The 16,408-nt window shown below is 34.4% G+C and overlaps 1 protein-coding gene across 2 annotated transcripts in view; it reads right to left on the bottom strand.

Annotated features, from left to right (window-relative positions):
- Window positions 1-4,557: 4,557 nt before the first annotated feature.
- Window positions 4,558-16,408, bottom strand: part of LOC131164502 ((S)-ureidoglycine aminohydrolase) — a 25,224-nt gene continuing 13,373 nt past the window's right edge. For both annotated transcript variants that reach the window (XM_058121753.1, XM_058121754.1), the window contains exons 7-13: window positions 11,243-11,328; window positions 10,867-10,948; window positions 10,424-10,480; window positions 9,043-9,081; window positions 8,152-8,222; window positions 4,913-4,966; window positions 4,558-4,832 (exon numbers count right to left, since the gene is read on the bottom strand). In XM_058121753.1, the coding sequence (XP_057977736.1) occupies window positions 4,763-4,832; window positions 4,913-4,966; window positions 8,152-8,222; window positions 9,043-9,081; window positions 10,424-10,480; window positions 10,867-10,948; window positions 11,243-11,328 (459 nt within the window). In that variant the 3' untranslated portion in view covers window positions 4,558-4,762. The remainder of the gene's footprint in view (window positions 4,833-4,912; window positions 4,967-8,151; window positions 8,223-9,042; window positions 9,082-10,423; window positions 10,481-10,866; window positions 10,949-11,242; window positions 11,329-16,408) is intronic.

The raw sequence follows: 16,408 nt of genomic DNA, 5'->3' as shown, positions 1-16,408 counted from the left end.
ACAGATAGTGGATGGCCCCAAGGAAGGCAGTGAAAAATAGCGTCCTAAAATCAGCAGTTCAGGATTTAAATGCAGGAATACAAGCTCATTGGAACGAGTCTTTATTTGGTATGATACTTCTCACACACTGTTTTGATCCTCTTATACATACAAGCAAGCACTGTGGAAAGCATTGTTGAGATTGATTTTATTGATTCATCGTGAGTTTCTTAATTCCTGGAAAATGGGATTCGAGTCAGCTGGGATACTTCACTGGAGAACTGTAATGTCAAGGCTTGCAAAATGATCATTGGTCTTCTCCTAGAAGAAATTTCAGAGTTTCATTACATCCTCAGATAGAGGAATGGTATGGTCGGTCATGATTGACCTTAGTGTCCATTTGCAATTTCACATACAACCATAGTCTGCTTGCCTCTCCCAATAATAAAATAAGTATATTTTATCAATAATAGAGGGAAGAAAAGGGCAGTATTGATTATGAATGGATATATAACCCATTCTAACTTGGGAGGAGAATCGAGCTTGAGAAGTTTATCATCAATCAGTTTACTTATTTTGTACTTGAATTGTTCTAGATCAATTGAAGTCCCATCTAGAACTGTTCTGTTTTAACATTTTTTTTTAAGAAAAAGTTTAAAGATTACATAAAAAGCATACCTATGTAGTAGGATGATCATCATTTGTCACACAATAGAGAAAAATACATATAATAAATGAAAATGGTATATTCCTTTGGTTTTTCCAATCCTTCCACAGCACCTCCCTGTTACAATGCACCACTTTATTTTTGGTTATTTGACATAACTAAATTTACCTTCTGTGAAAGCTCTAGCTTCCAGTAGTATGTATTGGCACATTTAAAAGCATTTGTTTCATAGTCTTTTTTCCTGCTGTGACAAATTATTCATTGAACTTTAGTAAGAAACTACTCATTCATATAATTGTCACTACTCTCTCTCTCTCTCTCTCTCTCTCTCTCTGAGTTTGAAAATCCTAGTATCCAGGTCCCTTTCAAGTTTCAAATCCAAGCACCAGGAGACCTTCGCTGTATCACCCTCCATCCATGTTCTTGAGTGTGAAAATCCAGCTCTTCTCAACCCCTCTAATTTATTGGCTGCTACCTTACTGAGGAAGAACAAAAATAAATTTATTCTAAACAATACGCCAGTTTATATCTTGCACGTGTGTCACTTGTCAGCCAATTAGTTACATTGGAGCTGCCTCTCTTGAGCAATAACCAACTGTGCTTCAAGTTTTTGAAGGTGCAAGCTGGTGTATCCATTTTCTACGTCATTTTACTTAGATAAAAACCAAAAATGAAAACTAACTAGATAACAAGTTCCAGCCCAATATCTCCCTAATTTTTTCAAAGTTTCAAATCCTACCACCAGGAACTTGAACGAAGCAAAGATATAGTCCATGTGTATCTGAAGTGTCAGAGATCTTCGAGGAGTCTGATTGGGCTGGCACAGTGGAACTCAAGCGGAAAGTGATTCAGAGGTAACTGTCATTGATTATTGGGTCAACAATGCATAGAGCAGACCATGGAATTCTAAGTCCATCTTCAACTAGATTTCCCATCTGCATCAGTATTGACAAAATTATTTTCACTCACACATACCTCATGTTTGGAGAGAGACCTTAGATTTAGAGTTGTATTAGATTTGGATAAGAATTTGTCCAAATCCATCCACATCCAAATCTAGATCCGAAATCCATGCTCTGAAACGCAGCATTAAGGAAAACAAATTTATTAGAAGATCCTTCAGCAAAAATGGGTGTGGGGAGAGATACACCTCTGTTGATTGGTTGTAAAGAGTGGGGCAGTTGATTTTGTGTGGCTTGGTTGTATTAGTTCCTGGTTTGAAGCTTTTGGCTGCAACTGAAATTTCTCAATTAACAAAAGTTTCTTTCTTTGCTGATTGAAAAGTTGTTCTTTCATTGTTCTTTTTTGACTAGAAAGCTTCTCATGAATATGTGAACTACTTCCCATTGATATAAGATTGTAAAATGACAAATCAAAAGCTATATGCATTTCGAAAGTGTATGAGGGATGAAGTCTCCATCTCCCCAGCTAAATATAATTAAAATACAATCAAAGCCCCTACTTAATTTTGCATCTAATTACAGGGCACTGGAGATTTGATAGGGGGGGTGGTTCATTCTTATTTGGTACAAAAGTATGGGGCATTAGAAATATGGTGTTGAATACAAAAAGTATAGCATCAAGGATGGTAATTTTTTTGCCGAGAAAAAAAGACGGTAAATTTTACTAAAGCATTTCAGAAAGAGCTAAAAGAACACGACCAAATCTTTATCTCCCCAACTTAAAAAATTTATAAGTACAATATTTACACACCAATATATCATTATTCTACTCTCTTCACACAAAAGTCACAGAGAATTTCATGACCAAGAAGAAAAAGCTTTTAAAAATGATGATAACTTTCAGAGAAAGTGGTTCTAAAAATATGCGAGACTTTGCAGAGAGAGTAGATATGGTTCGTCTTATTATTACCAAAAGGTTGATTTGGAAGCATCAAGGAAATGGGAAAGCAGTATAGGAAAGGTCGGCAGAGGACGGTGGCAGTGGCGATGATGGTGATGGAAGGAATGCAATCTTCCCTTTTTGTGTGGGGGTCACCATTGATTCAGTCCCATCTGGTGTTTACCCCAAACAACGTGGAAAACCATGAACTATGCGTACTAGACTTCTAACCCTCCATGATGTTGTTGGGCTGCCAGGGCGTGGGCTGAAGAAAAGGTATTACTCAGATTTGATTACATTTGATTATGATGGTAATGATGATTGTTAATAAATCCACAGCTTGCTTCAAAGGGATAATAAAATTCCACAGAAAGGTCAAAGTGGAAGTGTGAAATGCTCTGACCAAAAACAAAATGATGACCTCAAAATGCAAACAACTCTGTTCGAACCTGATGCCTGTAAAAAGAATATATTTTAAAAAAATAAAAAATAAATCCAACCAGCCATCTTTGACCTCGAGATAAATTTAGAATCGTTTTAAGCAGAGGCAGAAAACAAAACAGAAAAGAGGGTTTTAAGTTTTTTATTGTCAAACACATGAAGAAAAGATTTGCTTTCCTCTCTTTTTGGTAAAAGACAGCAGAAAGCCAAGACTTTTTTGGTTAATTATTCCCTAATATTTGAGGAGAAGCTTCATTGACTGAAAAATAATTTATTAACAGAATTTCACACATAGGCCACATGAAACTCATTATGAAAAGAAAAACCAAACATCATCTATTTTAAATTTGAGAATGTATAGCTCGTGCTATTAATCCTTTGACAAAAACAAAAACCTAAACATGGAAGAACACGAGATACTAACCTTACAATTGCACCAGGCTCTCTGCAACAAGAAATACTGAACCTGATGATGAAATGAAAATGAAATCCACATGGCAAATTCAAGTTGATAAAGGACATTTTAAACATATTGATGGGACACCGCCAATGAATAATTTTAAGCAATCATATTAAAAAAAAAAAAAAAAAATTATCACAAAAAAAAAAAAAGAATATTAGTAGAGGACGAATATACAATACAGGAGAATAAGGAATCCTCCAAGAAAAGAAAAAAACAAAAACAAAACAATTTACACATAACATCAGACTGAACATCTTCAAGACATAATCCCAAGAAACAACCAGAAGCAACAGTCCATAAAAAATAAGCCAAATACTGAAAAAGTCTTCTTCCCTTTAAAAATGCAAGTGTTGTTTTCCATCCAAATACCCCCACAAAACAGCAAACAAACCACATCTCCATAGAGTAGCCTTGTCTTTGCTCCTTCCCAATCCCAAAGAAGAAATAGCCAACATCTCCTCTGCAGACCACAGACAAACCCAACTTTTTCCAAATAAAATCAAATAACTAGTATGGAATCCTCCCAGAGAAGGAACAATGCAAAAATTACTCATGTTTATTTGAAGATTTAGAAGCCAACTATTTGCTTCTATTTGAGAAATCTAAATATCCTTAGAACTTAAATATCATTAGGGTTGCTTTGGATATCTCTCTCTCTCTCTCTCTGTTCAGAATGTTCTGATCCATATCTTTTTTTTTCCTTGGACATTCCACATCACACATATTCATTTCATTATAAAACTCACCTTATGTCTGGGAACACAGATTTCAGCCCATAGATTTGAATTTGTGTGCATTTCAACAAAATTCAATGCAATTTTGTATTGAATTTTGTCCAAATCTGCACAAAACACCCAAAATCTATGCTCCCAAACACAACATTTCAATTGTTTTGCTACTTTCTCACCACTGATTGAAACCACACAATTTTTCTCCTTTTTTTCCAGCTGAGAAACTAAAAGATTATTCGTCCTGGGTTTCAAGCTACATAATTCCTTCAAGAATTCATTGCTCATTAAAAATAAAAATAAAAACCTACAGGGAGAAATTTATGATTTTCCATATATTATCGGGGATGCTTAAAAACAATATCCATGATATTTCTGAGCTAATCCCACATTGATTAGTGCCTCAATTGTTCATTTAATGTTCACACTCATTCCTCTAAACACCAAAACAGTAGGTTGTATTGGAATACCAAATATTTGGCATGCATTATGTAACCAGATGTAATGAATACATACAGTACACTTGAACGACCATAACCCATTCAATGAATAATTTACAGGCTTCAGAATCTGGCATTTTGCTGCATTGCGACTCCACTGGTCAGAATCAAATTATTGAATCCCATTTAATGTCACACAGGATTACAGTGGATTCCTATTTACATCTTTGTACAGTAAATATCGTGACCGTGTTTTACCAAGCGCAGCATACCTGAAACATTGCAAAGCACATTATTGTCTACCAGAATTGGAGATGTTAGCAGAAGAGAGAGTCATATATTCCTCACTTACCACTGAGGCACAAATGGGGCCATCCAAATGACATCACCTGCTTGAACTGGATACCTATTTACAAACACAAGCAACAACAACAACAAAAACAAAAAACAAACAAACAAACAAACAAAAAATTCTATTACAACAGAATTTTACATAATAAAATGGGAAATCTTCCATTGAGAACCAACTGAAACCTCTGTTTGGGCATGTTTTTCATTATCCAGATAAAAATGAGATAAATGGTGCCAAATAACAAAGCAAACACAAGGACATTATTACTATTATCTTTCCACAAGGTAGTTATATATTGCAAATAAATTAGTAAAATGCCTTCCCCCAGGTTCATTTTTTGTGTACATGTATGTGTTCCCAATATATTCGAAGTAACTAGAGAGCCTTTAGAGAACATTGCACGCCACAGATTATTTAAAGACAAATAAATATATTAAATTACAAGATCTAGTCTCTGTCACCAGTTACAGCCTTCAAGGAAATGAACAAAGCACATGCACCAGAATATGTATAATATGACATCAGTTTTAAGGTTGTGTCAGTAACTAGATCTTTTGAGGATGTCAAATTTTTAGCATCTTTTCCGGCGGACCAGCCTCAGCAAGGAAATTGATTCTATAAAATATAATTTCCATTCACAATTAGTAGATAAAATGGTATTGATAGAAAACCAATTCACCGAAAAAAAAAAAAAAAACAAACGACAATAACCACAATGTGACTTGTTCAACTCAAAATTATTATAAGCTATTTACAACACTTCAAAATCAAGGACTCAAGTCTTGCTAAAATTTTTCATGGGAGCCAACACTAGAAACTTGGCTCAAGTCTACAGGCGTGCAATAGGATCAATCGACAAACACCCACATACGTGCTCTAGCACAGCAGTGCTAAATCTGATGATAAGTTGTGAACCTTGTAAAACAGTTAGCATTAAGCCACTGGAGATAGAATTTCAGAAAGAAAGGTGGATAGGATTTTGGAATAAAATTTAATGTTCACCAATAAAAAACAATGTTTCACTGGAGAATGTCTGGAAGAAATAAGAGTAATGATGTGAACGAGAAGAATAATTTTAATACCTTTGTCCAACAGCCTGTCTGCATAAAAGCAGGGATAAGGCTGCATACACTGTAATGACCCTCCCTCTACCCTGGCAAAGAAGGGAGCCTTGTGGGCCAGGGATGCCCCTTTTTGTTTTTGTCCAACACCAGAAATAGGGGAGAAGAGTCTTGTACATAAGGTCTTTAGAGGTTTACTGCTAGAAACTTGGCCTAAGCATTTTAGGCTACCTTGCCATGGCAATAAGGCCCACTCTATTCAAGTTACTAGACCAAAGCATGAGAAATGATCTCTAAGCAATTCCAGGGTACTATTTATGTGCTTGGGGGCACTACTGCAGGGGCATTACAACAATGAGCCTGATGGAGCCAGTACCCCTGCAGGCATCGTCACAAATTTGGATTGCCAGCATGTGCTAAGTCCCACCATATAGTGTTCTGGGATGAAACTACGATCCAGATCCCAAATGAGAACATCAAAGATTTTAATGAAGCTTGTATTTGCAACATCCAAGTTCCACATTGGAAGATTGTAACAGAATGTGTAAATAAGGCCTTGAACAGTCAGCTACTAGAAAGGGTTAATAAGGATTTCAGGTGACAGGACCATTCTCTCTCCCACTCATGTAACCAGGCATAAGCCTTTCTATGGCATGACAAGATGAGGCAACAAAAAGAATTAGCTGCTCAAGTTTAGGACATTTAAGATTTTGGAATTTTTTTCATATTATTATAATTTTAGTTTTTATTCTCATCACCTTTTCTGAGATTATTTTATCAGGTCAGAAATGAGTGAATTCTATGATTTCATCCAATTGGAAAGTAGTATGCTAGCAGTATTTATGTTTCCTAACATCTTTTATATGCAAGATGTCTATTGTGCAGTCATTGCATAGTATTATTTTATATAGACATAAACGAGAGCATAGTTTTGGATGTTTGAATCAGATTATTAATAAGTTTTTCCCCTTTTCAATTTTTGTCACCGTTTCTCTCTTTGCTCTTGTATTTTTTATCTTTCTTCTGTCCTACTTCTCCTTCCTATCCAGCATTAGCCCATCACATTGGCACCATCTTGGGGTGGTAACAAACCAGGTACCCCAGCTTGGAATATTATCACCGGGCAATGTGATAACTATTGAGTGATTTGATCATTATGAAGTGTTTAAATGTCCAATGCATTGATCTCTAGTAGTTGCAGCATGAGATGTGTTAAGCAACCACTTTACCTAAGAGCTTAAGCTATTAGGTTGTGGGCCAACAATGTATATCAAACCTTAACATTCCTCTGCACATGCAGCCCAATTGCACGTGGAGAGATAACAAACAATGAATAACACTCATATTAGGAACACAATAATTTTTTAACAAACTTGCATTAAATGCAGGCAACAAGACTAGAACCAAAGGCCTCCTGGAAACTATGGCTTTGATACCATGTTAGATTACCACTTTACCTAAAAACTTAAGCTATTAGGTTGTGGGCGGTTGTGGACCAGCCAAGTATACCAAGCCTTAACAAGATGAAACATTATTCAGATATTAACTTTGTGCAACTCTGATTAGAATTTCAAAATTAGTCATAGAGCCACTAAGGAATTCTTTAAAATATATATCTTTCAAAAATTTATAAAAAAAAAAAAAAGGTAATAGATGCCACAGATAAAAATACATGAAAAAAATTTAGCATCTTAGCCGGATGTGCCCCTCACTTTCACACAATGCCTTGGATCCAAGGGAGATTAACTTCAGCTACACCAGCTTGGAAAGTCATGAGCACATGGCAGTGATTTGGTCTCTATTGAGAGGTTTGATCATTATGAAAGGGTTAAAATGTGAAGAACATTTAGCCTTGCTCTGATTAAAAGCTCTTTGATCTGGGTAAGTGTTTGTTGCAGCCGTTTGGGTCTTTTAATTAAAGCTCCAAATCCTGGTGTGCATAGAGATAATACAAAGGATGAAAATGGTCCTTGAAGATTCTATTGTTCCATTCCATCCACACAAACAGGAATCTCATAGTTAAATTACTTTTGCATTGGGCATTCTACCAAATGATATGACTCGACCAGTCTAGCATAAACCCATCCCAAATCCACATTATAGGGATACACACAATTTTCTTCAGGTTAGCAATAGTGCAAATTCTATTGTGCATGAACTCTTGAATAGAATCCTTACCAGTTCTTTCCCAAGCGGTAGATGCCCTGTCCCTCTAAGAGCAACAGACCATGCTGATTGTAGTGAACCTCCTGATAAAGCAACAAGCCAAACACATGCCTTAAGGTGGGGTTAACCTCAACCAACAGGTCTAATAGTATTCCTTGAGAAACTGAACACTACCAAGCATTGAATTCAAGACAAACCTCCGCCAGAAAGTACTAGAGAGTTCAAGTTCTTGCTGGTAATGTCTATGTATAATTTTATAAGACAATATCAAGTGGTATACTAGAAAAAGTCCGAAACTTGTTTTGCATTAATTAATTTTACGTAGGCAGCCTGAAACTAGAGTTCAAAACTGCATACTACTTGGAACCAGTTTTTAAAACCCTACATTATTTCAATTTATTTTGGCTCTAAGTTCCATGAAAAATAAGTCTTCCCAGCCATATTATATGGATAAAAAAGTTGGGTAACTAAGAAACAACAAATCCAAAAAGTAAAAGTTGCAGAAATATAAATGCTAAGGTGGATGAGTGGTATAACTTTGAAGGATAAATTTTTGAACGAACATATTCACAATAAGAAAGGTATAGCATCAGTAGAAGATAAGATAAGAGAAGGGTGACTTAGATGGTTTGGGCATTTGAAACATAAGTCAAATAATGCTTAAGTGAGGAGGTGTGAGTCAATTATTGTTAATGGCAGTAGAAGAGGTTGAGGTAGACTTGAAATAATTTGAAATGAGGTAGTGAGAAAGGATCTAATAGCTCTTAAGCTAGACGAGGAAAATGCCCTTGATAATGTGAATTGGCGGAAAAGGATTCATATAATAGACCCCACATAGTGAGACTTAAGGTTTCTTGTTATTGTTGCTGCTGCTGCTGCTCGGCAAGCAAACAAGAAACATACCTTCACATTAAGAAACTCTCCAGGCTGAAAATCCATAATCTGCAAGCATATGCAGAAAAAAAAAATTAATTATATGAAATAAGTTCACAATCAAGAATGAGCTCCAGATCAGTTAGCTGCCACAGTTTTCACAACATTACACCTTACCAACGCCAAGGTTGCTTGCATCAATTGTCAATTAAATAAACATGCATAAAAGCATATCTCTTATGGATGAAAGCTTGTGAGATTTCTTAGAAATCACATTACAATTTACATTTAATCTACTGCTGTTGCACAACAATTATAAATGCCATTTCCTCTACACTAGTGCACCAAGCTCTCCAATTTTATTCTGGGAATCTTAAAGAAATATTATCCAATACTAGTTTCCTTCATTTGTTTCCTGCTCATTCCAGTCAACCTGCTAAAATAATAAAATTTATAATCCCCTACATTATATCCTAATCTTTGCCATATCATAGCTTAGAAGTTCCTTGAGTCCAAAATTCAAATGCAGCCAACAAATCAAGAAAGGCTTCAGTTCATTGTTTTTTTTTTTTCCATTTTCATTTTTAAGGGCAAATAAAGAACACACCTAACAACACACACCCACGCAAACCCTCCTTTAAGTAGAATCAAACCCAGGTGCTTCTTTACTTTCCTTTCTGTCCTTTTTTAAAATATATGTTAGAACGAACAACAACCAAAGCTAACCATCCTTTCACACATAAAACCATGCATACAATAAAGCAGGAATTTTTTTCTCTTTTGACCTGCAAGTAGCTCTTTGCCAACCTATACAAGTCAAAATCCAAGTTTCTTATAAGTAATTGTGTTTGTTTTTTTATTGCATATATTATTTGACTTGATTTTAGACAGAATGAGTGGTCCAATGAATTCCTCATCCAAATAAGGTCCACAGAACACCGATGAGAGTTCCATAACCAGGCCTAACAGAGTACAGGCAGAGCACAAAGACAGGTGATAAATTGCTCTCTGCAGAAATAATCATGAACTACATCATTACTGAAATCTCACATGGATATTAAATTAATTGCTCTTTGCCAAGCTAGACAAGTCAAGATCCAAGCTTCTTATAAGTAGTTGTGTTCGTTTTTTTTTATTGCATTTATTGCTTGACTTGATTCAAGACAATGAGTGGTCCAATAAATTCCTCATTCAAACCATGTCCACAAAACACCAATGAGAGTTTCATAATCAGGCATAACAGAGTACAGGCAGAGCACAAAGTCCAGGAGATAAATTGCTCCCAGAAGAAATGATTGTGAACCACATCATAAATGTGATTTCACATAAATATCAAATTAGTTGCTCTTTGCTGAAATCATAATGAACTACATAATAGTCATGGTTGGTATTTTGGTATATCAAGGCTCACATGGATGTTGAAGTCATACGGCGTGGATGTGGGAAGAAGCTTCCTGAGTTCAAAAACCTGGCAAAACGGAAAAATTAAATATAAAAATTCTTTAACAAAATTCCAAATCTTTCAATAAAGACACAAAATATTCAAAAAAGAACTTTTTTCAACACAAATATCAGCTTCTTTGGGATCTTTCAATCTTCAAAAACTGATATAGATTATAGAATGATACAACACAATGTTCAAGTATTCTGGATGAAAAAGTAATTCAAAAGAAACAAGGAATTCTTGCACATACATCTTGAAGCTTCATTAATTAGAAACTAATCATGAAATGTATTAGTATGCTCTTTTTCAACTTTTCTTTCTTAAGATACTGTCATTTAATATAGAAAGGTTTTTTAACAGTTGAAATTTTTTTCTCAAGAACATTAACAGAACAAAACTACAAAAAATACCTCGCCTGGAGTTTCAAGAAGTGGCTGTTTGTCTGTTGAACCAACAATCTGCTCAGTAATATGACTTCCCACATATGCATACCTAGGAAGATATGTATCCTTCAGGGCAAGTGCGGTTTTAAGAAAAAGGTAATATTGTAACTCTTTAAAACTAGTGAATGGTAATGAGTAATGAGAGAACTAAAAATACTCACAGTAACAGCACTAGTGTTCATATTACAATATTCTAATGTTAGATACCCTAAACAGATAAAGAAGTTTTTCAATCATATGTTCCATGTGGAGGTACTGCAAGTGAATGAAGAGAGGATGTAACGAAACAAAAGATTACTTAAAATGACAAGACAAAATTATTTGCAAAATGGAGAAAGCAAACCTTCTTTCTATTATGGCGAGAGTAGCAGATGCATCACACTTGAAGGAATGTTCGGAATTAGGAGGCAGATAAGCATATGAATCCACCTGCATTTCAAATATAAGTGATATTTGAACTTTTTCTCGAGAACTTTATTTGCAAAATTCAAAACTTTTTTCCTCAAATCTTATATGCAAAATTCAGAAATCTTTTATTAAAACATTCCAAAAAAATTTGAGTTCTCATTCTCATCTTCTTCTTTCTTTTCACTCTTTTCTGTTGTGGATTTCAACTGTTATGGCAACTTAAAGCCATGGTTTTGTTGTGGCAATACTGCAATAGGTGGCTGCAATACATTGTATTCAATTTCACTTTGTGTATTAAATCATTTTTTAATCTTTTTTTGTTTCAAAGAAAAATTAAAATAAAAATTTGCTGTAAATTTAAAATACAATAAAGACAGAAATATTCCAAATTTTTTCTTAAAATTTGGAAATTTAAGGAAAATTCTCCAAAAAAATCATTTTCCAACCTTCGTATGCAATACAGCAATAAGATTATTCTGAGTGCTAAAGAGTGGATTTTAAGGCATAAACACATAATTGTTAAACAATTTCTTCTTTTTTAAAATATTTTCTAATTTGTATTGTTTGTTCATTTTCAATATTTTAATCATATTCTAATTGATTCAAGTCATTTAACCTTTAGATCTATTAAAATATTTGATCTATAAAGGTTTAGTAGCGGTACTATTAAATTGCTCAGGACTTGAGAGTGGAGGAATTTATGGTGATTTAAGGTTTCGTTTGCTTTGTGGAATTTCGATACCCCCCCTCAAATGACATTTCTCAGAAATCCTATTTACAGGAAAGGGATGCCCATCTAAGATTGCCAAAAAACATTATCCCTTGTATGTTTGAAGAATAGTCATATTTTATAATACATGAAGACATTTATATTATCATATTATCATGTTATTGTATTATATATCATAGTAATATAATATTATAACATTATCTAATCATATTTTAACATAATATTATACATTATTATAACATATATAATATTGTAAATTCTCTTTCCTAATACATCTTCTTTTATCATCAAAAGAAAAAACATAATTAAATATTACTCTATGTTTTCAATGTTACAATAACTTGAAGATATTGTATAGAAAGGAAAATGTTGAGTCACAGCTCCGTGACATCACGAAACCACATGGTGGGAGGAGAGTGGGAGAAGTAGAGTGAGGCCCACTAGCTTGATCCACTCTATTCTTGTCACGTGAATCCATCATGGTCATAGGCCCATGGACGATAGCATTACTCCCTATAGAAAATATACTATAACATAAATTAAATTATTCTATCATATGAATTTTTTAAAAATTACATAATTTAAAATATAGTATATTATAATGCAACTTATTTTATAATATTATAAATAATAGTAATATTTCGATTTTTTCAACATTATAAAAATTTATTACAAAAAATATTGCAATAGTATGTGATAATACTACGATATATGGGGCATTTATGTCGGATTGACCAAAGTGTTGTGGAAAATTTAGTTCTGAAAAATAGGATACCCATGGTAATATAAAATACCCATGCATGGGCATGGTGGAATTTCCACATTTATTCACAAGGAATTTAAGATTACTGCCACATCACTTTCCAACTCTAAAACAAATGAGAGAATAACATCACATTCCCTAGAATCTTGCAAAATCACTCAAACCAAACAATCCAAATAATAGTATGATGATGAATTGTCATTTGATACAAAAAGCAAGCCTTATATCCAGCTAGGGAGGTCAGCCATCTGAATCTTCTTCTACCATTGTGCACAATCTAGGGTTAGGTTAGCATTTAGCAACTTGGAACATAGGGATTATTTAGCAACAACCAAGCCTTATATCCCGCTATGTGATGAATCTTCGTGTTAACCAGAGAATGAAACAAGTTGAAAAGAGAGGAGAACAAGATGTCCTCTTAAAGCAAAGGAAAAGATACGATAAAACTACACCTAAAGCTGCCCTCCAATCCCTTTAAGGTCGGACAGTGACAGCCTCCAGAAAACCCTTAAAGATTCTTGCATTCCTCTCAATCCAGAGGATCCATAGGAATTAGGATATCAAAAAGCAGTGCAACACCATAAAGCTCTTCCATTCCCGCTCTTTCTAAAACATCAAAACCTCAATAGCAAATCACCACAATCCATGGCGCCACCTAAGCTTCACCAAAGCAAGAAAAGGGAGCATTCAATAGATGGGTTTTTCATTCAACGAGAAAGGAAGAGGTGAGCATTTGTTTCATCGGACTAATGGCACATCAACAGAAATAAGAACTGAGAGACATATAGAGTCTTCTAATTTGTAACAAATTGTGCATGTTAATCCTATTGAGTCACAATCAAAACCAAAGTCTAAATCTTAAGAGGAGCCTTTTCCATCTAGATGATGTGGCCGTGGATCCAAGGAAAAAATTGGGGGAAGGAGATTTTGAGAGGTGAAGGATAAAAGAATTGGAAGAGACCTAAGGAACACCCTCCCAGACCCTCTCTCATCCCCCAAATGATCCAAGGCAATAAGCAAGGTGGTGAGCTCATCAACCTCTCTTTCATTGAGATTCCTAAAAAAGTGGAAATCCCAAGAAAGAGAACTCCCTTGGAGGAAAATGAAAATGGTTGACTAACACAATGATTAGAAGAACATTTAATATAATTTTCATGAGAGTAAATGTACAGGGGGGAAATCAACAGATATTGAGAAAACTAGATATAAAGAAAGTTTGGTGTGATGGGAAAGAAAAAACATAAGATTGAAGTAAGCACCATTATAATCAGACACCAAAAAATAGTGTTGTATGTGTTGAATAGTGGGGAATAGAATCAAATAAACTAAGATGTTGTTAGGACAAGATAATAAATATCATTGGTGCTTATGCTCCACAAGTAGGCTTAGTAGAAAACCTTAAAAATATTAATATCTAAGGGATATCAAGTAATGATAAATTTTTTAAAGAGCAAATATAAATGATCAAATAGAAAAGGACAAAAAAGTTGTTAAGGAATGCATGGTCAACATGGATATAGAGGCAAAAAAGAGTTACTAGTATGATCGGTTTGCTATATAAAATAATCTTATAAAGTGAAAACATTCTTTAAGAAAAGAGAAGAATGCTTTACCTTTAAAAAAGACAAAATAAAAGTCAAATATATTTTTTTCTTAATTAGTAAGATACATCATTTAAAAATTGTAAAGTTATCCCAAACAAAAGTGTGGGAATACATGTTGAATGACTTGTATTCTATACGTGTATAGTTAGCTATTTTAGGAAATTTTGTAACAACCTGTATTCCTAGAATTAGGCTGATTTGGTTAGTTTCCTATTATATTAGAATATCCCATAAATCATGAGATCTAACATAACCTAGTTAATTTTCCTTTTCTACTGCTAGGGTTGATGTATATAGCTAACGTTTTGTGTATTATTCAAAATATGAAGAAAATTCTTCCACGAAGTGTTTCTCAATTTGTGTCATGGTATCAGAGATCTGGTTACTAGGAGGTCCTGGGTCCTAGTCTTGTCACCCGCCTTTATTCTGTGGTATTATTTATCACTTTTTTATCTCTCTAAGTGTTGTCGGACTGCACGTGTGGGAGAGTGTTAAAGCTTGACATAAATTGTTGACCCACAACCTAATAGCTTAAACTTTTAGCTAAAGTGGTAATCTAACATGGTATTAGAGCCTAAAGCTCTTTTCTGGGATTAAAAACCTCTTCACACAGGCCTTCATTTACGAGACCATACTGCTGCTCCTTTGTACCCTGTTTTACCCTGTTTTTTAGTTCAAAAACAGAGTACTTTTGCACTTTTTATGTTCAGCCTTCATTGCCGAAATTTCTTAGAGCAGTTTCCGTTCTTATTTCTACATTTGCCAACCATCATTGCTGGTGGTTTCTGTTTCGAGTGATCGACCTTAATCGCCAAGAGATCATTGTTCATGAATAATGTCAGAGGTTGCAAAGACGAGCGCTACAACACAATCGGAGGAGATTGTTTGATCCCAACAACCCAGGGAATTGCAAAATATCCAGGCAGCATATAAGCTGAATGGAAAAAACTACCTCAAATAACTAAGAAAATGCCAAATGAATGGAGGAAAAGCACTTTAATACCAATATACAAAAATAAAGGAGATATTCAAAATTGTAATAACTATCGTGGAATTAAACTTATGAGTCATACAATGAAACTATGGGAAAGGGTAGTTGAACAAAGATTAAGGCTAGAAACGAAGATCTCAAAAAATCAATTTGGTTTTATGTCTGGGAGATATACCACAGAAGCTATTTATCTTTTAAGAAGATTAATAAAAAAGTTTAGGGAAAAGAAAAGAACTTGCATATGATATTTATTGACCTTGAGAAAGCATATGATAGGATACCAAGGGAAGTTCTATGGTGGGTTTTAGAAAAAAAGGGTGTATGTTGTAGGTATACCGATGTCATTAAGGATATGTACGATGGAGTAATGACTAGTGTAAGGACTATAGATGGAGAAACTAAAGAATTTCCAATTACCATAGGTGTACATCAAGGATCTGCTTTTAGTCCTTATCTTTTTGCTTTAGTAATGGACCAATTGACTAAGTGTATTTAAAAGGAGGTTCCATGGTGTATGTTGTTTGCAGATGATATTGTATTAATTGACGAAACTAGGGACGGAGTAGAGGCTGAGTTAGAATTATGGAGAGAAGCTTTGAAATCTAGAGGCATTAGGATAAGTAAAAATAAAACAGAATATATGAAATGTAATTTTAGTAGTGATAAGAGGAATATTGGAGACAAAGTTAAACTTGATGATGAAGAAATAAATAGCACTTGTAGATTTCGATACCTTGAATCTATTATGCAAGCTGAAGGAGAAATTTAAGATGATGTAATGCATAAAGTTAAAGCAATTTGGGTAAAATGGAAAAGTGCTTCAAGTGTGCTATGTGATCGTAGAATACCCTTAAAATTGAAAGGGAAGTTTTATAGGACAGCTATAAGACCAACTATGCTATATGGATCGGAATGTTGGGCGATGAAGAAACATAATATCCAAAAAGTAAAAGTTGCCGAGATGAGAATGCTTAGATAGATGAGTGGCATAATATTGAATAAATTAAGGAATG

Source organism: Malania oleifera, chromosome 9 (genome assembly GCF_029873635.1).
Source record: "Malania oleifera isolate guangnan ecotype guangnan chromosome 9, ASM2987363v1, whole genome shotgun sequence".
Lineage (NCBI taxonomy): Eukaryota > Viridiplantae > Streptophyta > Magnoliopsida > Santalales > Ximeniaceae > Malania > Malania oleifera.
This window is presented reverse-complemented; position numbering and strand designations above follow the sequence as displayed.